The 21,416-nt window shown below is 41.2% G+C and overlaps 1 protein-coding gene across 1 annotated transcript in view; it reads right to left on the bottom strand.

Annotated features, from left to right (window-relative positions):
- The window catches only part of MICU1 (mitochondrial calcium uptake 1), a 170,675-nt gene that overhangs the window by 17,502 nt on the left and 131,757 nt on the right, over positions 1-21,416 (bottom strand). Inside the window, exon 10 of the mRNA XM_063132984.1 lies at positions 12,737-12,845. Coding sequence (XP_062989054.1) covers positions 12,737-12,845 — 109 coding nt within the window. The remainder of the gene's footprint in view (positions 1-12,736; positions 12,846-21,416) is intronic.

Genomic DNA, 21,416 nt, shown 5'->3' with positions numbered 1-21,416 from the left:
TTGCAGGACATCCTTGTAAGTCCCCCCCCCCCGCCTTTTGCAACATCTGTATGTAACCAAAGCACACCCACGGTCCTCCCATTTGCTGCTGGTCTGGTGTTTGGGTGTGAACTTTAATCACTTTCAAGATCAGGATGGGGGGAGGAGAGGTAAATGTTCAACAAGTGTTCTTCTTCTGGGCAGGGGGACAATTATTATTATAGGTATGTTTCCATACAGGCTTCAGCTGATACAGGTTGCAAAGTCCCTCGCCCAACTCCTCTGGGCTTTCCAAGGTAATCCTACCTCCCTTTCTGCCTCTTGCCCCCCCCCACGAAGGGGGCAGTGCCACGGTCCGGAGCATGAGCGAGGCACGGCCGGGGCCCTTGGTGGCCGGGTGGGAGGCCGCTCGCCTGCTGCGAGCCCAGGCCCTGGCCTAATCTCATTCAAGCTGGGCGGGCGGGTGGCCCAAGGCTGACAGGAACCCCGGGGAGAGGGGGACACCCACTCCCCCGACCTCCCTGCCCCCCAGGTCTGCCAGACGGCGCTGTATTGGTGGCCTCCAAGCAGCCCACGCTCCCGCGATGATATTTAATTAATAAACTTTAAGATATGCTATACTGGTGTATTTTACGCCGGGTACAGCTAGCTATTATTTATTGCATTTGTATACCGCCCCATAGCCGAAGCTCTCTGGGTGGTTTACATAAAGGCTTAAAGCAGCTGAGTGTGGTGAGGTAAGTTGGTGGAGGGAGCAGATCTCACTCCTCTCCCCTATGTGTTCATTCTGGTATCAAAGTAGAACTCACCACCACTGCCTTATAGGCAAAATGGGCATGTTTAATGATACACATCTTGTCAGCCCTACAACCATAACTACACATGACACTAATCATGTCGTTTTTAGTAAATTTAATACTAGGCTTGCACCGGGAGGGGGGGATGTTAGCCTCCCCTGCCCAGTTGCAATCTCAGCAAAAACGTCTGTGATTTTTGCTGGCTTGATCATTGTTCTCACCAACACTGGAATTCCATTGCCGCACCCTCTAGTGATAGATTTTTGTCTTGTCTTCATCTTGCACACTGTCCTTACAAACCTGGCACGAGCTGGGTGCAACCGGAATTTCGTGCTAAAAATATTGCGAATACTCAAAATGTTTCCAATCTCTGCTCTTTTGGGGTGGGAAGAGAGAACGGATCCATAAGCCAAAGCAACCTGAACAGGGGTAGAAGGTCTGAAGAAATATCACTGCTATGAGTTTGAGTAAACTTTGGCTTCTGCAGGTAGAAAAACAAGCCAATTTTAGACTCTCTAATGGATAAATAAAACGCAGCAATGAAATTGAATGGAGAAGTGAAGAGAAGAGGCACCAGCTCTTGGAGAATACATCCATGTTATTGCCTTTGATTCAAAACGATTTCTATAGCAGTTATGTCAAGGGTGATCCGATCTGGACCATCTTATTTTCTGCTATAAAAAAAGGGAGGGAGGAGTGGTTGAAGCTTAAAACAGTGAAATAATTCTAACTAAACTGTGATTTTTAGACTGCTGTGAGTGAATGAATGCTCTGCTTCACAAAACTAAATTAAAGTTCAAAGGAAAATTTGTAGAACAGGAGCCATTGTGTTAAACCACACTTCCCCAAAGTGGTGTCCTCCAGTTGTTTTGCACTTCAGTTCTTATCAGTGTGTACAACAATGCTACAATCCTCATCAAAACTATAAGTGCCTACAACACCAGAGAAAGGCTTCATTCAATTCATGCAATTGATGTATAATGCCCCAAAGGGTCTTCATTCAGTAGTGGATTACATTGTATGCATTCTGAAGATTAGCAGAATGAAAATGCGCATATTAACAATATACATCTCTATCAATATATGCGATATAAAGCATTTTAAAAATCACCCTTAACTGACTTTAGATGTCTGTTATTACATACATGGCATTTAATAAACTTCAAGAATTTCCTTTCCTTCTTGTTGGCTTCCTCAGTTCTACAGAACTTCAGTGCAGGGAGTCAGAGAGACAACACAATTGTAAATTTCACCCAAAGCTACCGGCTTACTATTTATTTCATTTCTATCCCACCTTTTTTCCTCCAAGGAACCCAAGAAGACGTACATAAGCCTCCTCCTCTCCATTTTATCCTCACAACTACAACCCTGTGATGTGGTTTGGGCTGAGAATCTGTATCTTCTTGGCCCGCCGCTCTGACCATGTCACTCCACTTCTGAAATCTCTTCATTGGCTTCCAACTCACTCCAGAATCCAATATAAACTTCTCCTGCTGACCTTCAAAGCTCTTCACGGTCTAGCTCCTGCCTATCTCTCTTCTCTCATCTCACACTATCTCTCCGCTCCTCTGATGCCATGCTTCTCACCTGCCCAAGGACCTCCACTTCCCTTACTCGGCTTCGTCCTTTTTCTTCTGCTGCCCCTTATGCCTGGAACGCTCTTCCAGAACACTTGAGAACTACCAACTCAATCACTGCTTTTAAAACTCAGCTAAAAACTTTTCTTTTCCCTATAGCCTTCAAATATTGAGTCTGTTCTGACTCTATACTGTTTAGCTTCACCCTACCCGGTGCCTGTTTACACTTCCCTGTGCCTGTTCGCATTCTCCTTCCCTCTTTATTGTTTACTACAACTTATTAGATTGTAAGCCTACGCGGCAGGGTCCTGCTATTTATTGTGTTATCTGTACAGCACCATGTACATTGATGGTGCTATATAAATAAATAATAATAATAATAAGAGTGGGGACTAAAACCCAGATCTCCCGGCTCCCAGTCCAATACTCTAATCACTACACCACAATGGCTTATGTCGCCCAAATCAAGGCATTTACTCACTGAAAAGCAAAAGCAAATCCATCTTGACTTGGTTATCTCTCACTGTTGTGTAGAGTGGGCGCGTTTGGACAATCACAGTGGGGGAAGAAGCCATTGTGGCTGCCCCCCCCCCGCATTATTCCCTGTGCTGCAGTGAGGGCTGGCATGTTGTCTGAAACTGGCGTGCGGCAGGGGGAAGTTTTTCTTACCACTCTACAACTTCTACTGCACGTCATGGAGTGTAGCATGGATATGATGTCTCCTTGCTGTGTTGTGTGTGGGGTTTGGTTGACATGCCAACCCACGCTGCAGCGTGGGGAACAATGCAAATGGTTACCACACGCATGGTGGTGGTGGGAGCAGCCACAATGGCTTCTTCACCTGCTATGATTGTCTGAATCCAGTCAGCGTGTCCACCATTAATGATACAGGGCCCTTGCTTTACACCATGAATTAAGCTTGTGATCTGTGCTGGAGCAGCAATGTTAGCACTGCTCTGCCAAGATTGAGGGAGTCCAGTCCAACTATATAGGACAACAGCTTTTGAAGGACAGAGATGGAGAACCCAATGAGCCGTATCTGAAGGGACAGCAGAGCAGTCTTGCTGCCTTTGTGTTTGTGCAATGTTGAGACAGAAAATACTATACTAAGAGGTCAGGAGGATTTTTAGTATTCTTATCCGACTTGTCAGGGACAGAATGCCACTTCAGCTGCCTTTACACATCCATGTTTACGCCCTGCAATCATTACGGTATGCAGAATACAATCAAGCTGTAAATTATTTGATATAGCATAATAAAAGCATTAACTGAATAACATTCCACTAATTATTACTGACACTTGTTCTGCTGAGCTGTCATTCCCCCCCCCTCAAAACATTGTAACATGCTATTTGATTCATTCTTGTTGTTAGCCAATGTGAGTTCATTTGCTTTTCACAGTCATGGCTTTTATAGCTTTAATTTAACACTTTCCTTAGTCAATCACAACAACCTTTCTCTAATCCAACCATACAATATTCCCTTTGCTTGCTTTTGATATTAACTGATTGACATGCTTCCGTACTTAACTCTAAGGCTGCTAGAAATCCTTCTAGTCTCCCCCACGTTTCACTGAATGCCAAGATAATATTTTGCCTATTTTCTTTCCCCATCTATTTATACTCTTTTTGACAGCTTTGTTGTTGTTATTTTGGAACGGCAATAATGAATCCCACAGCAATTTGGTTTTTTTCTTTTTCTTTTTGTGAATGCTCTCTAAATCATGCTACAGTCTTGATGGCAAAGATAAAATTCAAGTCAGCCTTGAAACAAAGAGGCTTTCCAGGCTTAAGAAAGAAAAGCTGGTTTCTCTAGAGAAAGTGCCCTCATAAAACAAAGATTTTAATATTCAAGGTTTTTAATGTACAATGTCTGTCTTTTCAGATCAAATCCAACTAGAATCTTAATGTTATTTACATTTTGTTCTGAAGCCTGTATTTTTAAAACTTATTTCCCATCACTGACTGAAAATTGTCAACATGTGTAACACCTTATTTTACACCAGTTGCATTGTGAATTGACACATAATGCCATTTTTCTTTCTTCAAATTCTGATTGTGGCTTTAAAGCTAATGCTTCAAATCTACTGTATAAACTGTCCTCTACACACCAAAAAAAGCATTAAAAGAGTCTAGCCAGATCTTAAGCTTTATCAACAGAAGTTACAATGTGAAAGCTGCTAATCTCAGTAGTGCTTTATCTCTCAGGGTCAGGGAATGACTTGGCAATACCACTCTTCTGCAGTCTAGTTACTTGTATTCATCCTTCCCTGCATGACATTTTCCAATAATAGTATGATTTGATAATAACATTCCCACCGACAGCCAGTGTGGTGTAGAAAGAGGAAATTACCTCCATTTTTAAAATTTGGTCAACTCACTCAACCACTTTCAAATTCCTCCCCTGCCCCCATTCTTACTTTTTAGGCCATCTCAGCTTTCCAAAGCCTATAAGGTCACATTAGAAAGAGCCTGTTTGCTTGGATGTGTATGTGCAAACTCTGTCACTCAGTAGCAAATGTCCCCAATTCCCCTCCCCGCCTTGGTTATTCTGATAGCTGATGAATGCAAGTTTTGGGTCTTTGAAAGGCACCAACTCCTTCCTCTGAGCCAGGTGTGGATTCATAAATCACATAGGCTGAAAAGGGAATGGAGTAGCATAAAAGGAAATTACTCTTAGATTTTCATTCTAAATTTAATATTCCCTCTTTCCCATTTGGGACAGTTTGTCAATTCTTGCTCTCACTAGTTAAACCCTTTCTGCCCAACCAATTGAATGGGAGAGCTTTTCTTTTCAGAATGTAAGAAAAACCCTGTTGGATAAGACCAAAGGTCTGTTTAGTTCAACATCCTCTTTCCTACAGGGACCAACCAGATGCCTTTGAGAAACCCATAGGCGGGACAGGAGGGTAATAGCATCCTCCTGTTCCTATTCCCCAGAAAGTGGTACTCAGAGACATGCTGTGGCCTCTGGTCCTGGAGGACATAGAGCTATCATGAGTTCCTGAGGGAAGCATCCTCTTAGCATAAAGATCAGATGAGGATACCTTCTAAAATGAGTTGACTTCTGCTTCTTCATACTTTTGTTCTGAGAAGGCATGGGCTGGAATCTGTGGGTTTTTTGTTTGTTTTTAAATGAACAAAACAGAGCACTATTGGTCAAACATCATAAGCTAGGAAGCATATATTGTTATTCTTAAGCGTTTGCCATTATTCTCCTTTTTTCCTTTTATTGCTATGCAAACTCTGATGCTTTCCTTAAATAAATTCCATTTTATCTTTTTAATTATCTTCTTATGGGTTTCAATTCAGCCCACCCTTGGCATATCTGGTCATGTCACCAACAACTAAAAAGGTTTACTTCCCATGTAAATTGGGGGCTCTTTTTTCTTTTTCCAAATAAGAGGGTTTTTTTTTATAAAGCTATTTAATTTAATACCAGAGTTGTGGCAACTGAATTGGGTTTTTAGAAATGATGTTTGGGTATTCCAGCACTGACACTTTAATAATTACAGCTGGATTGAGCATTGGTCAAAGCAGGAAAACCAGAGTTCAAATCCATGCTTGGCTTAACTATGATTAATTAGCATTAATCATGGCTTGTTGCTTTTACCCAGATTAAGATAACATAAAGTGAAACAGTAGTTTATTTTACCTAGATAAGTCTTTTCTTGCAGACTGTATGTTTGGGGAGACACCAGAGAGGCTTGTTTGTTATCTTGCAAGAGGAGAGGTTGCTTTAACCATGGTTTCTGGGTCCAGATGTAGCATTTTATAGGCCCCATTCAGAAGACACCTTAAACCATGGCTTTAACCATGGTGGTTAAGCCAGAAAGCTGGGCCGTGTTCAGAAGACACCTTAAACCATAACTTTAACCATGGTAAATAAGGCTTTTTGCCTTATTCACTGAGGTTAAAACCATGGTTTAAGGTGTCTTCTGAACAGGGCCATAGTTAGGGCAAGCTATGTCTCAACAAACCCACACCCTGATCTGCAGCCAACTCCTAACTAGGCTTAGGTATTCAAAATATTGTTCAATTACAGTTGAGAAAATAAAACTATTGTTAAGTGATGTGTCTAGGAGATTCAGGACAAATAAGGTTCCTGGAGTAGAAGTGATAAAAATAATTATATTTTCATATGAGGAGTGGACTTCAAACCACTTTCCTTAGAAAACACTGTTTTCTTTTTGCTACCTCTGGAAAAAGTTTTTTTTTTTAATTTAGGAAGAAAAATATACTCTCATAGACTACACCATATTCACTACTCAAAACTTTCAAATTGTGAGCCTTGGTCCCAGAGGTAAACAACTAAATCACCCAGAGTTCTCAGATTTCTGGGCAACCACACAGTTAAGTGAACTTGGAGAAGTTGACTTGACTTGAAATCAACTCGCACACAAAAAACCAGAAAATAAATCAGAATTTTCAAGTTTTTACATATATAATTTTGGGTGCAATCCTATGCATGTTCAGACTGGGGCATGCTGGGATGTAGGACTTTTTCTGTTAAACATACATAGGAATGCATCCTTAGGCACTTAAAAACACCCAATTCTGAAAGAAAGTGAGAGAGACAGAGAGAGAAAGACCCCTGAAACAGGAAAATATGTTGAAGGCAGAGGCAAATTTTTGTATGCTACGATTTTCACATCAAATGTTGCCATTTTGCTGTGATAAGGATTAATGAGCTAGGTGTGTGTGCACCCCCCAAAAAAAAAATCAGTCAGAAAAGGAGAAAAGACATATTCATCCTATGCCAAAAGTTGTTGCAGTAGTTTTGGCTAAGCCACAATAGTGTATATCACTTGCATACTGAGCTCATGAGATGTTACCATAAAAATGTTTCTACCAACACAAAGAAGGTTTAAAAGGTCTGTCACAAATACAGTTTTGGTTCTCCTCTGCTTAAATAAAGGATGAGCAAGCCCTAGGGCTAATTTCAAAAGCCCCCTGCATCAGGACTGGTTCATGGTCTTTTGCTGCTTGAGGCAAAGGACAAGATGGTGCCCCCCCGCCCCAATTTCACTTATAGAAGCTGATGGGACTAGCACTGGCAATGGGACAGCTTCTCCGGATCTGAGGGCAGCAAGCAAGCTTAGCGGACACATTGCAGGCTGAGTAGCACATAGCTGTGTCCTCCAACACCTCACCACTACTCCCTGCTCTTCAGCATCTGCCTAATGGTAGGGCCGGCCTTGCTCTGTATGCAATCAGATCAGACCTCTGTCGAGAGCTATCTGTTCCTTTCCCTGTAGCCCACTGGGCAGGAAGAAAAAGGGAGAGAGAGAAGAGTGACCCTGTCCAAATAGACTCTGCCCTCACCCACCACTGGCATTCAGCCCCAAACAGATTACCCCCAAGGGAATGCAGTTCTCAACAGAAAAGAGGTCATGTATTGTACTGGTAATTGATGGTGGGGCTTGGAATGGGGTTGGGAGCAAACATTCTTACCAGAGTCATTTTCAGTTTGCTATGAAAAAGTTAATTAACAGGAACCTTCTTCAAGGTCACTGATTAGCGTTTTAAATGTATTACCAAAAAGGGTTTTACCCATCAATCTTCTCTCCATATCTCCAGCATTTCTTAGTCCCCTGAAGCTTCAATCCAAACCTTACATCTTCCTCTCTAAAGGAGCTGTAGGAACATGAGTTATGACTAGGATTGCATTAATGTTTCCAGCAGACTTGTTAAATTGTCCTGTCAGTTCATGATGGGTCGTGACTAAAATTCAATGTTCACTAGAGCTAAAGATGGCAGAAATCCCAGTATGCTCTGCCTGTATCCTGCAATTGTGGCAAAAATATTCCTCCACAGGGTACCACTACTTTCTCTCAAGAATAAAGCATTACTCAATGCCAATTATGGGAGCAGTTGCTCAAAACAGCTAAAATCAACAACATAGATGGCAACAATGATTGACAATTATAAGTCTCAATGGAATACTGCATTGATGTACAGATACAAAAGCAGGCCACATTCTGTGATAACATTCATGAACCCCAGATATGTTCAAAGACTTGGGGTGGGTGGGTGCACTGAAACACTAATTTCATTCTCCACTAACAGCTTGGTCAAGAAAGGCAGAAGCAACGTGAAATGGAACCCAGGGTAGTTCTCTTCATGGCCAGGACTGTAGAAGCAGTACATCAGAACATGCTGCTGATAGAAGTAATAAATAAATGCCAAAAAAAAAAATCACATACAGGCCCTTGACTCTTCCATTATTCTCAGCAGATTGACCGCCAGTTGCCAATGCTTGCGAGAGCGACCACCAGTCTTGGTCTAGTGGACGCAGCCTGATTCAGTCTAAGGTAGTTCCTTATATCTTGTCAGTGGAGAGAAAAATAGCAGCAACAGAACAAAAGTGATGACTTCCAAGGAACCCTTCCCTCATTGAGATTGTTCCTAATATTTCTTCCTTGAAGTTACAGTCTGTCCAACTGGAGCCATTTCTTGGCTTCAGTGAAGGAGGCCATATTTTATCACAGCAGGATCAAATCGCAGAGGGCCTTGTGTGTAATGAATCAACACAGCATTTGGTCTGCTTCATTAAAAAACATCAAGCATGCTATTGATGCAGAGTGGGAAACTGGCCAGATCCTTGCCTTTCTCAGACTCAATCATCCTAACATTCAAAACACAGATTATTTGCCTCACTCGGTATTTATAGAAATTATTGGTTCACATTCTAACTGGAACTCAGTGAAAATTTCTTTCACTTCTTTGCCCTGGAATGGCTTTGAACATGATGCAGTTGTTGTGGGAGCAAGAAATACTTCTTGCCTTTCCTATCTGCAAAGTCTTCAATGGCTCATGCAAAACAGAATTTATCTCCTCTTGTCCTATGGAAAAGTTCCTAATCTGGCCTGGCAGGGCGGGCGTGCTGGGGAGAAGATAGGGAAATCCTATTTCAAACAACAGATCAAAGTGTGGAGGCAGGAAGCACCAGATATTCACAATTATCAATCACATCCACAACTGTTCATCATATTTTTTATCTTGGAAATTACTGAACATCGGACATATTACAATTACAACAGCAAAACATTTTTTAAATGCTCATGGGGGAAGTTCCCAGAAGCCAAAATGTCTGTTTTTATTTATTTACGATGATGAATCATCCAACCTGTTGGGTATAGTCTCCAAATAAAATAGGACACTTATGTGATGGATACCTTAATGCAAGAAAAAATGAAATATTTTGTAAGGTATAATAGAGACAACTTATAAAAATTGTTTGCATGTGCTTTACGCAGAACTGAGTTGTGGTTAAGAAAAGAATACCAAACGCCTTCAGAGCAGAAAGGCTGGCTATGAATTTCTGTGACCATTTTCTTCTGGAAAACTGCTTCAACAGTCTCCTTTAGAAAAAGAGGAATTAAAAAGCACACACCTCTCTGGCAATATGGTGTGAGAACCGTGTAAAAGGAACATCTATTTGCGTGGGCAGGCAAGTGGGGAAAGAGAATATCATATGCACTGGCAGCACTTTCTCCTTACACAAGTCGTGCTTTGGCAGAGATGGGACAAATGACAGAATTTAAAGAGCAGTCTGGCGGTTCTGTAGCAGGAAAGAATCGCTCAGAAAAACCAAGGTGCATTTTGCTCTTCTAGATCATGGACGTTATTCACCAGATAGTAACAGTTAGAAGCACCTTTTACCAGCTCAGGCTGATATACCAGCTGCACCCTTATCTGGACAGAGATAGCTTAGCTACAGTTATCCATGCTCTGATAACCTCTCGTTTGGATTACTGCAATGCGTTATACGTGGGGCTGCCTTTGAAAACGGTCCGGAAGCTTCAACTGGTACAAAACAGGGCAGCCCCTTTACTAACAGGGACTGGCCGACGAGACCACATTACGCCAGTCCTTTTCCAGCTTCATTGGCTGCCAGTCCAGGTCCAGGCCTGATTCAAAGTGCTGGTATTAACATTTAAAGCCCTAAACAGCTTGGGGCCAGGTTATCTGAAGGAACGCCTCCTCCCATATGTACCTACCCGGACCCTAAGGTCATCTTCAGGGGTCCTTCTCCGCGAGCCCCTGCCAAAGGAAGTGAGGCAGGCGGCTACCAGGAGGAGGGCCTTCTCTGCTGTGGCACCCCGGCTGTGGAATGAGCTCCCTAAGAAGGTTCGCTTGGCACCTACATTATATGCTTTTAGACGCCAGGTGAAGACCTTTTTATTCTCCCAACATTTTAACAATCTATAAATACATTTTAACATGGTGTTTTAAATTTGTAATTTTGCATTGCTGCTGTTTTTATCTGGTTGAGCTTTTTTATTGTATTTTATATTATGGTTTTATACTGTTGTTTTATATTATGAATGTTTTTAATTTTCGTGAACCGCCCAGAGAGCTCCGGCTATTGGGCGGTATAGAAATGTAATAAATAAATAAATAAATAAATAAACAAATAGAAGGTAAGGTGGTACCATACATTTAGTACTGTAACACATCAAACTACATTATGCACTATAGAAGCTAAACAAAAGTAGTTGCTTTTTGCTGGATATGGTTTTTAAATGGTTATTCCATTGTTTGAAATTAAAATAAAAGACATTTTTAAATCTAGTTTCACACATTATATACATCCTATACATACTCTTATTATTTATAGGGGGCAATTAATTAATACAGTTGAAGGAGGGAAATGGGAAACAGGCAATCCTTCGGCTTGCTTTGTACACCTCTCACTTTTTCCCCCATTTACAAAATTTCTTACAAACAGAGCCTTCTGCATGTTTGGATTATATTTAATGATCAAATAAAGGTACTGTTTTGACAATCACTCAATCCATTTCTAATTCAGCATGTTACCAGAGGGAAGATTAGCCTTCCTATGTTATTTAGGTACTTGTGTGAGAAACAGCAACCATAGCATTTATTTTACATGATTGGAGCTGCTTATTTGTTTAGGAGAGCACATTGTATAAGCTAAGATAAATGTACTATGTCACCGAACTGAGAATAAACTACCTGAATAATAGTATTATTAATCTTCATTAGACATATGTAACTGCCTCAATCCTGATCACAAAATATTAAACTGCCTTTCCAAAACAGCAGCCAAATCCCCCTCTCAGGATGCCCAAAGTGCCTCCATCTTCCATCTTCAAAAGCTCCATCTTTCCTCTGTTACATCCATATACACTGACAACATGGAACACTCGCACAGAATTGGGGCAGCGTAAAAAATTAATGCTTACATCAGCAGGAAGTATGCAAATATTGGGTTTTTTATATTATTTATAATCTGCCTCCTTTATAATATCCCTTTTACAGTCTGAAAGTCTTGCAGCAACTTGGGGAATTTTTTAAGTCTGCTGGAGCATATTTTAGCACAGGGAACAAGGCTGTGCAGTGAAATTTAACTAAATCTGCTGAAAATGACATAACTTATTCATTAGTACTATTGCAAATATTGCCTGCATTTGGTATGCCAGTATGTGATTTTGGCTGGTACTGAAGATGGGAAATTAGGACAGACTACATTCAATCGTAAATTGAAGGACAAATTGAAGGACACAAAAAAGGACACATCCTCCCCACAAAAATTCCAGCTGAGCTCACTGATGACTGCACTGAGCACTGGAGAAGACGTATGCAAATATAGCATCCCCAACGTAACCCAGAGACAACATGGTCACAGTCATGTTACTTCACCAGCGTGCCTGGAGAAGCTGAGGACTGAGTTACAGCCAAGATAGGCACAAATATTTAAGATGTTAGAAATTAGAATGAGTGTTAAGAGGCTTTGTGAAATGTTTTTCTTAATCCGGGTTGTGAGGTGCGCAAACTTGCTGATCTGTAGCACATCACAATTACTGGCCAATTCATGTAGTATAATCCTTACTGGACTGTACCACTTTAGATTGTACGAGGGGAAATGTTTTTGCTATTCCCAGTTTATGTAGTATTAGAATAGTACAATAACAGTAACAATAGTACAATAACAATAACAATAGTACAATATAACAATCTTGTATTTTAAAAAATCTGTTTTCAACTCATTCCTGAATGGTGCCCTACATAAAGAGAACTCCCTGCATGTAGAAAACTAGCACAATACCAAGATGTCTTGCCTATAAACTATCCCTGATGTACTGTTCTCTACATGGAGGAAGCTTAAATGTTTGTATACACTATTTAACAGTAGTAGCCACTAGTTGGGACTGCTGGTGAATCAGAAGGCCAGTGATTGATCATGACTAATGTTCTGCCCTGCCCTATTTTAATATAAATCTACTAATGATTTTAGAAGTTTTTATACCCTAAAACAGCGCAACATTTATAATTTAAGAAAGGTGTGGTAATATGAACAAGTAAGTCTATCGTTCTTTTAAAGAAAAGAATTTCAGATGTACAACATGTTCAGTACCTTTATCGAGAGATGCTCCAGCCATGTGATAAAAACTTAAAGCTGTATCCACATCGTTTATATTTTTCAAGAATGTGAAGAAGTTCTCTACCTCCTCAAATGTCAGCCCCTGCAATGGGAATGAAAATACCTTCAGCTTCGAATTTAAACAAAGACAATTAATGGGAAACTCAAACCAAGTCACTGGATTATTATGATTTAAATTCATACTGGCAATGTGATTCTGACCTTGCCCCCAATTTACTGCCCTTAATTCACAAACTTGGCATGGGGAAACTGGAAATTAAAAGAAAAAGCTCTGTCTCTCATAATCTCACCATTAGCTTCAAAGGTGATCCTCTACCAATAAAATCTATATACAGATAAATGCTCAAATGTTAAGATCCCTCTGCAGCGGAGTGTCAAAATATTAAATATATAACTGTAACTGGAAACAGCGACTTCTCACTCAGGGGGAAAATAACATGTCAAAATAAGGGGGCTCAATTTAGATCTTCACATTAATGGTAACATCTGCCACTGCACTGCCTGAAATGTTTTCTGTAATATGAACAGCCTTTATTCAGCGGCAAGTCAAATAAACAAAAACATTTTTAAAGCCCACTAACAAGCCCCACTATGCTAATAATTCTTACTGACGAGCACAAATCTTTTATACTGCAAAGAAATAATTAGGTAATTCAAAAAGCCTCATTTTTCAACATTCAAAACCTGTTAATTATGCTGTGCTTAGACGTCAATGTGCTATGCAATTGGGGGGGGGGGGGGGAGAAAGGGTAAGAATTAAGTCCAATCTATGAAATACCATTTAGAATGAAATTCTTTACATTCAAATCATATACTGTATTATCATCAAATCTATTTTCTTCACAAGCTCAAAAGAAGTGATCTGACACATACAAATTAAAAGCTACTTGGGTTCAGCAATGCTTCCAGTGAAACATGAAGAATCAATCTCTTATCCAGAAAGAAAAGGGAAAGAAAAATAATAATGAAAGTAACCTTTCTTGTTCAGCACAAAAATATAGTGACCTTGGGGTTGATCCAGAGCAAAAGAGCTCAAAATGGAGAAGTCACTAAAATGCAGCAACAAAATCTTGTCTTTGCAATGAGCATGAAGAGACAATGTACATGAGCTGGAGCTGGCCTGCTCTCTACGAATTAGGGAATGTTCCATGCAACCAATGGCAGTGCCCAACTGTGGAATACATGGGGTCATTTTGCAACACTGAAAGCAATGGGACAGCATCTGCATGTGGCCAAATTGTGTGTACAGTGGAACGCTGGGCTATGCACTTGTCTGAAAGAACTCAGGGTTTTTTTAATCTAACGTATCTGGCTCTTTAAGGAACTCAGTCTAACCCCTCTGAATCTTTTCTTTGCTGTAACCTGTAGCTATTACATCATATACTGTCTATGGCTAGTTTAGAAGCCAAGAACATAGCTTTGGACAGCTATGATAGCTTAATTGAAGACAGACTAATATGCTTGGCACAATTACTTAATGGTGGATCAATCTACTTAAGTTTTGCTTCCACATTAGGAAAAGTGTTACTATAAGTGTTACTGGAGAAAGGGAACACTTAATAAGACTTTTAAAGGGGAAAATAGATGCTTGGAAAGAATATTTCTACGTCCATCAGAACCAAAGAATCCCCAGGATGTGGAACATAAAGGTTTTTGTTTGTTTTTTAAGGAAAAAAGAGACATGGAAACCAGGACCATCAAAGCCACAGAGAAAGAAGTGAAGAACATTCTTCTTATAAAATTTCCAAACACTGAAAAAAGATAAAATGAATAGGCCTAAACATTTATTCTTTTCTAGTATTTATACATAACCTGGTTTCCTACATATGTTCACAAGGAAGCAATGTTACAGAACCATACCAAAATTCATACAAGTTATTCAACCTTTTCAGAGTATAGTTAGAGAAATACAAGATAAAAATGTCAAAACAGCAGTGTTTAGTCCCACCTTAGAAAGCAGTGTTCAAGGAGGAGGAGGAGGAGGAGGAGGAGGGGAAGGAAAGATATGTTTTAGCTCACTGGAAGGCTGTGCTGTGATATGAGATGCCTGATCTTTGAGATTTGCCTCAGACGCTCTGCTACAAAATGTTAAACACATATGATTTTTCCGTAAGAACACTCTGAGTAGCTTTAATCACCCAAAAGAATAAAACAGTTCAAATTAAATAACACTGATTTTTGGCATTCCACTTTGAGAAAACCGTGCATGCACAAGCCTATGCACCCTACTCAAGAGCAAGTCCCATTATGTTCAGTGGGACTAGCTTCACAGCAAGTTTAGAATTGCAGGCTTAAACATGCTGAATTCTATGGAAATTTTTATCATACACATCATGCAATGACCACACTAAATGTTGTATTTAGATTCCAAAAACTCCTATCTGTTCCAAAGTAACAAGAAACCCCCCAAAAGCATATTAAAAACCACAACCACAACCTCTTGATGACTTCTCTTCAAGTACATGACTGGTGCATCTTCTCATGTGGCAAATGGATCAGTTCCATAGCTTGAATAACATGAAGCAATTTACTCTGCAAGTGCCTTTATTGATTGATTGATTGCACTTATATACCGCTCCCATAGCCGGGGCTCTCTGGGAGGTTTACAGAAATTCTAAAATTAAGATAAAAACGAGTATACAAAATTTAAAATTCAAAAACACAGAACATACACACATAAAGCATTAAAAACCGTTAAAAAACTAAACATGTGGGTGATTAAGATGTGCCGCCATATGCCCGGGCAAAGAGGAAAGTCTTAACCTGGCGCCGGAAAGATAGCAGCGTTGGTGCCAGGCAAGCCTCATCAGGGAGATCATTCCATAGTCTGGGGGCCACCACCGAAAAGGCCTTGTCCCTCGTTGCCACACTCCGAGCCTCTCTTGGAGTAGGCACTCGGAGGAGGACCTTAGATGTTTAACGTAGTGACTGGGTATATTCACGTCGGGAGAGGCGTTCCATCAGGTATTGTGGTCCCAAGCCTTGTAAGGCTTTATAGGTCAAAACCAGCACCTTGAATTGGGCTCAGAAACATACAGGCAGCCAGTGCAAGCGGACCAGAGCAGGTGTTATATGGTCGAACCTTCTGGTTCCTGAAATCAATCTGGCCGCTGCATTTTGCACGAGCTGCAGCTTCCGAACCGTCTTCAAAGGCAGCCCTATGTAGAGGGCATTGCAGTAATCTAACTTGGAGGTTAATGTGATGCATCTGAAGCCCTTCTGACAAACTGAGATTGCAATTGCACAAGTTCTTCATGGGAGGGCAGCTGTGAAGATGGATCTTACTAAGTACTGTGGGCTAAACTTTATCAGGGGTCCCCAATGCCACACTGGGCATTTTGAGAGAAAGTGGTGGATGCTCTCACAAAATGGCTACCGCAGGTTTTGCCCATTCATAAAATGACTACCGTGGCGGACATGGCTAGTCACGAAACACAGTGAGACTAAAAGAAAAACGACTGGTCCAAGAACATAAGTACAGGCAGAGGTGGGGGCTGAACTCCAAAACACAAAACCCTCTTTTGAACCCAAATAAAGAAGGTGCTGGACTGGAGAGCAGAACTTCACTTTGCAGCATGCCAGATTCTTAGTTAAAGTATGTTTTAATTTTAAAGAATCTTAAGAAAAATAATAAGGAGGGGAAAACAGCCTGGTGGGCACCAAAAGAGGTCTCCAAGGCCTCCGCATGCACCCTGCTGGAGACTGCAGGCCCACCTGGGCCACCTAACTACATGATTCTAGGTGGTATAACTGAATCAGAAGAAATAAATGGCCCGGATGAAAGGAGATACTACCATAAAAATAATCTAGTGAGCTGTGAAATGGAGAGGTCTGACTTCAACATTTCTTCCAAAGTGCTCTTATTGTCACTTTCTCTGGCTGGTTACAAAAATGCAGTGACATCAATTTACTGCAACGGATGTAGTGAGATAGATGAGTGACTTTAGCATCACTTTCTGGGACCCAGGAGATCAACAGAAGAGAGTATTGCCAGCCCTTGCTGCTTTAACACTATCACTGTAATATTGAGCCTTGAATGGGAAGAAGGTTAGAAAGGCAGCTGGTTTCCATCGCAACCCCGGTCAGATATGTTAAGCTAGAGGAAGAGAAGGATGCCACAGGGCGAGATTACGGAATCAATGAGGAGAGAAAACACTTGTGTCAGGGACTTTAAGCCTACTGCATGCTTGATACCGACCCAAGGCCTGAAAAGCAAGATAATGTAGAAAATTGATCATAAACAGAATTATGTCAATTGCTGTACTTATTTGAAATGCTGTTTTTGTTAAATGAAATGATATCGGAATTGTAAGGGACATCATTACTGCACATTGAAACATGTTGTGCAAGTAAAACTGAAGATTTCGGGCTTCTCCATACTGAAGCAAAAATCTGCATCCTTACGGGGACTTTGCCTTCCAGAGTCTTTGCAGGATTACGACTGGCACATACTTCCACCCCCTTTTTTGGCCATTTGCTTGTTGGGCAAGTTCCATATGTTCCATTTATTCAGCCAGTAGATGGTGGTAAAATATTGCATGATTAAGGAAATATTACTGAAATTTCAACGAGCTAGAAAATGGTGGAATAAAAGTTAAAAATGATGGGAGAGGCACTGGAGGTTGACAACGTTGTGAAAAGGACCTGCAAATTTCCATGCATGACCATGACTCTACTTCCCTTGCTCGGCTTCGTCCATTTTCCTCTGCTGCCCCTTACGCCTGGAACGCTCTTCCAGAACATCTGAGATCCACAAGTTCAATCGCAGCTTTTAAAGCTCAGCTAAAAACTTTTCTTTTTCCTAAAGCTTTTAAAACTTGATGTTGTTTGGACTTTACACTGTTAGTTTTACCCTACCCTGTGCCTGTTTACCCTACCCAGTGCCTGTTTACATTCTCTTCCCCTCCTTATTGCTTTACTATGATTTTATTAGATTGTAAGCCTATGCGGCAGGGTCTTGCGATTTACTGTTTTACTCTGTACAGCACCATGTACATTGATGGTGCTATATAAATAAATAAATAAATAAATAAATAAATAAATAAATAATAATAATAATAATAATAATAATAATAATAATAATAATAATCCTGTGAGCACAATAAAAGCCTCACGTGAAGAGGGCCTTCATACATCCTCTCCTCTGTAATTCTGTTGATATATTGTACTTTCTATCTTGCTGATTTTAGTGATGTTAATTGTTTCACTATATTTTAGTGACTTAGTGTATTTCCATTTTGTTTTTATTCTGTCATTAAAAGATTTAATAGAGGTGATAAATAATATTGTAATTTTCTAGACAGAAGCCCCAGAAACAGAAGCAATAAATACTTATTCAAGCTGATGCCAATCCCACTAAGTTACTTCAATTCGGATACAAACTGGTTTATTTATGCTATAAAGAAAACCTATTGCCTTATCCCGTATTGCCCTGCCTGATCTTTGCAATCATCAGAGGAAGCACTTTTGAAGGTGCCACACGCTCCTGAGTTTTACCTCAGGAGTAACATGTTTTGTGTCACAACACCTATCCTCTGAAATGCATTGCCAACTGTGATTAGACAGGCCCCCATAGTTCTAACATTTAGATATCTTCTGAAGACCCATCTCTTCACGCAGCGTTTCCCTGAAGTATGACACAGCAAGCAGTGGTCCATAGCATACTGAAGAGTATGCAGTTTTATAGTTGATTCATATTTTAATTGTTGTGCAGCTTTGTAATATTTTACTCTTGTTTTGATGATATATTGTATGTTCACCACTTTTGAAATTTTGGGTAAAGCAGAGTATATATCTAATAAAGATGTATACAAACTGTCCTAAGCTAAGACAGAGAAGAATACCTAACTTTAAAAAAAAACTAAAATAGGACAAGATACTCCAGTTGAGGGGTAACGGGCCCAAACTGGTACTGGAGAGCAATACTTGAGAAACAGGGCAGAATTAGATGCTCAGCATCTAATCCTACATCCTACACATTGAAAGAGGGGCAGGAAGAGAACACCATTCAACCCTTCCGTTATCTACCATTTTTCCTTTGCAATCCTTCCACTCAGCTGGATACCTAAATGTGTTTCCTGGGCAGTGGTGCCATGAGGGCAGGACTTTGAGGCAGATAGTAAGGGCCCCATTCAGCAGAATGAGGAGGAGGACACACACACACACACACCCAAAAGCAGCAGGACTGGCTTAGCATTTTTTTTAAGTGAAGTATATAAAGAGCCCCCACTCTCAACCTGGTACGGTAATTAAGTTCAGAGTCAAAAACTACCTATCTGAAGCACTGATCCTTGGGAAACAAAGAAAAGCGACTGGGGAGACAGTTTGCAGAAGAAATATGGGATGCTGTTAAGGTCCCCCTGTAGCATTCCCACCTCTATCCTGATGAGAATTCCACTCTCTAAGGCTTTTCTCATCCCCAAGCAGGAACTACCTTCTTTCACACACTCTGGGTTTTGCTGCCACCAGGAACTTTAAGACTCAGGCACAACCTGTACTCAGTCCTCTCACTGTGAGGACACACGGACTTTATGCTATAACCTTGTAATGCTCCCTTTATTACCTCCCCTTATGTAGCCAAGAGCAGAAGGCATAGGATTTTATAAACAGAGAAAGCTTTATTAATTACAATAAGTTGTTGAATAATAAAAAGTAACTCTTAAATGACTCTATCAATATGGGTTCTCTCATACATAATACTCCAGAATCCTTAACTATCTCTCTCTCAATATTAAATCCTAGCTCTGATCTATCCCCTCTTGCAACAAATTCCTTTCTCTCTCATCTTATTTCATTTGTCTCTGTCCCTTTCTGCCTCACACAGGCAAAGCACCCAGTTTATATAGCACACGCACACACACTTCACCCCCTCTCTCTCACTCTCTCAGCCAATCAGCTCACACCTGCAAATCCACCATTCCCACTCCAGAGATACTTATCAAACCCATAGATCTACAGGACTGTGCAAAAGTCTTAGGCCACTCTGCAAAATGCAGATTGAAGCCATTTAATTGAGCAGCAAGTGTTTATTTGTTCAGAAACAAAAAAAAAACACTCTGTAATATTTAGGGGTGTGCACAGACCCCCCCACTCCGCTTCACTTTCAGATCCGCCATTTTCGGATCGGGCCGCTCCGCCCCGCCCCCACTCCGCCTGTGCCCACTCCGCTCCGCTCGGAGCTCCGGATCCGGATCGGAGCTCCGTTCTCCCCCATAGGGGGGGTTACCGGGCCCTGCCGCCATCGCCGCCCATGCGGCGACGGCGGCAGAGCCCAGTAAGGGACCAAGGGAGAGGGGGACCTTACCTGCCTCCGTCCGCGATCCGTCGCCGTCTTCAATTGAGCCCGCAGTTCCACCAGGAAGTCTGGGCCGCAAGCGGCCCAGACTTCCTGCTGGAACCACGGGCTCAATTGAAGACGCTGACGGACTGCGGACGGAGGCAGGTAAGGGAGAGGAGGGCAGGGGGGGTTACCGGGCCCTGCCGCTGTCGCCGCATGGGCGACAGTGACAGCGGCAGGGCCCGATAAACCCCACTTACCTTTCCGGCGGAGCTCCGGATCGAGGCGAAGGATCCGCCTTCACCTCGATCCTCTCCGCCACGCTCCGCCGGCCCCCCAATCCTCTTCGCCTCTGCCTTAAGGGCAGGCGAAGCCCCCCGCTCCGCTCCTGCTTCTCCGGTCCGATTAGAAGCGGAGCACATCCCTAGTAACATTGAAGTAAACACAAAGAAACATTAATACAATGAAAAGTAACAAAAACTTCTTGTGCTTTTTAAAACAAATCAGCATTTTGTGTGACCTCCCTTAGAATGCAAAACTGGAGTAATTCACTTTGGTAGAATGTTGTGTAATTTTTTCAAGTAGTCCTGTGGTAAAATTCTTACAAGCTTCTTGCAGGATTTGCCATAAACCTTTTTTAAACAAAACGTCGGGTGCTTTTTGTTCTTTACCCTGTCCATGTCATCCTACACAACTTCAGGTTGGGGCTCTGAGGTGGTCAATTGAATACTCTTGAGTGTTCTGTCTCCAGACTTCTGCTCTAAGTAGGTCTTAATTGTGCTAGCTGAGTTTTTGGGGTCATTATCATGCTGAAAGATAAAGGTTTTTCCAATCAGTCTTTTTCTTGACAGTACACCATGATGAATCAAAGTGTTTATATTTCTCAGCATCCATAATTCCACTGATTTTGACCAGGGCCAGTTCAACACTTTGTGTCAAATCATTACAAACCCAGCATGGTAACGCTATATCCCTCTTGCACATTTATATATTTTAGGACACACAATGACATCTGTTGCAGTATTTTGGATAATGTGGAATAAAAAGCTAGAAATAACACTATGAAAGTGTTATAGTGCAATGTGTCCCAACAGTTATCAGTGCACAGTTATCTACACAGTAGTGTAGATATTCTTCAGTAGTGCAGATCTTCTTCAGATCCCCTACACCATTGGCCACCATGTTACACAAAAGGCTGCAGACAGGCATCAGTGTACTTCTCACCAACTCTTCTTCTGACATATTGGTGTCTTTGTGAACCAAAGAGTTCAAATTTGGACTCATCACTCCATAAGACTTTCAGCCACAAGTTGTTGTTCCATGCTTTATGATCTTTTGCGTACTGCAATTTCTGCTTATTGCCTTTCCGCAAGAATG

Source organism: Elgaria multicarinata, chromosome 8 (assembly GCF_023053635.1).
Source record: "Elgaria multicarinata webbii isolate HBS135686 ecotype San Diego chromosome 8, rElgMul1.1.pri, whole genome shotgun sequence".
Lineage (NCBI taxonomy): Eukaryota > Metazoa > Chordata > Lepidosauria > Squamata > Anguidae > Elgaria > Elgaria multicarinata.
The sequence above is the reverse complement of the archived record's forward strand: the minus strand, read 5'-3'. Positions and strand labels throughout refer to the sequence as shown.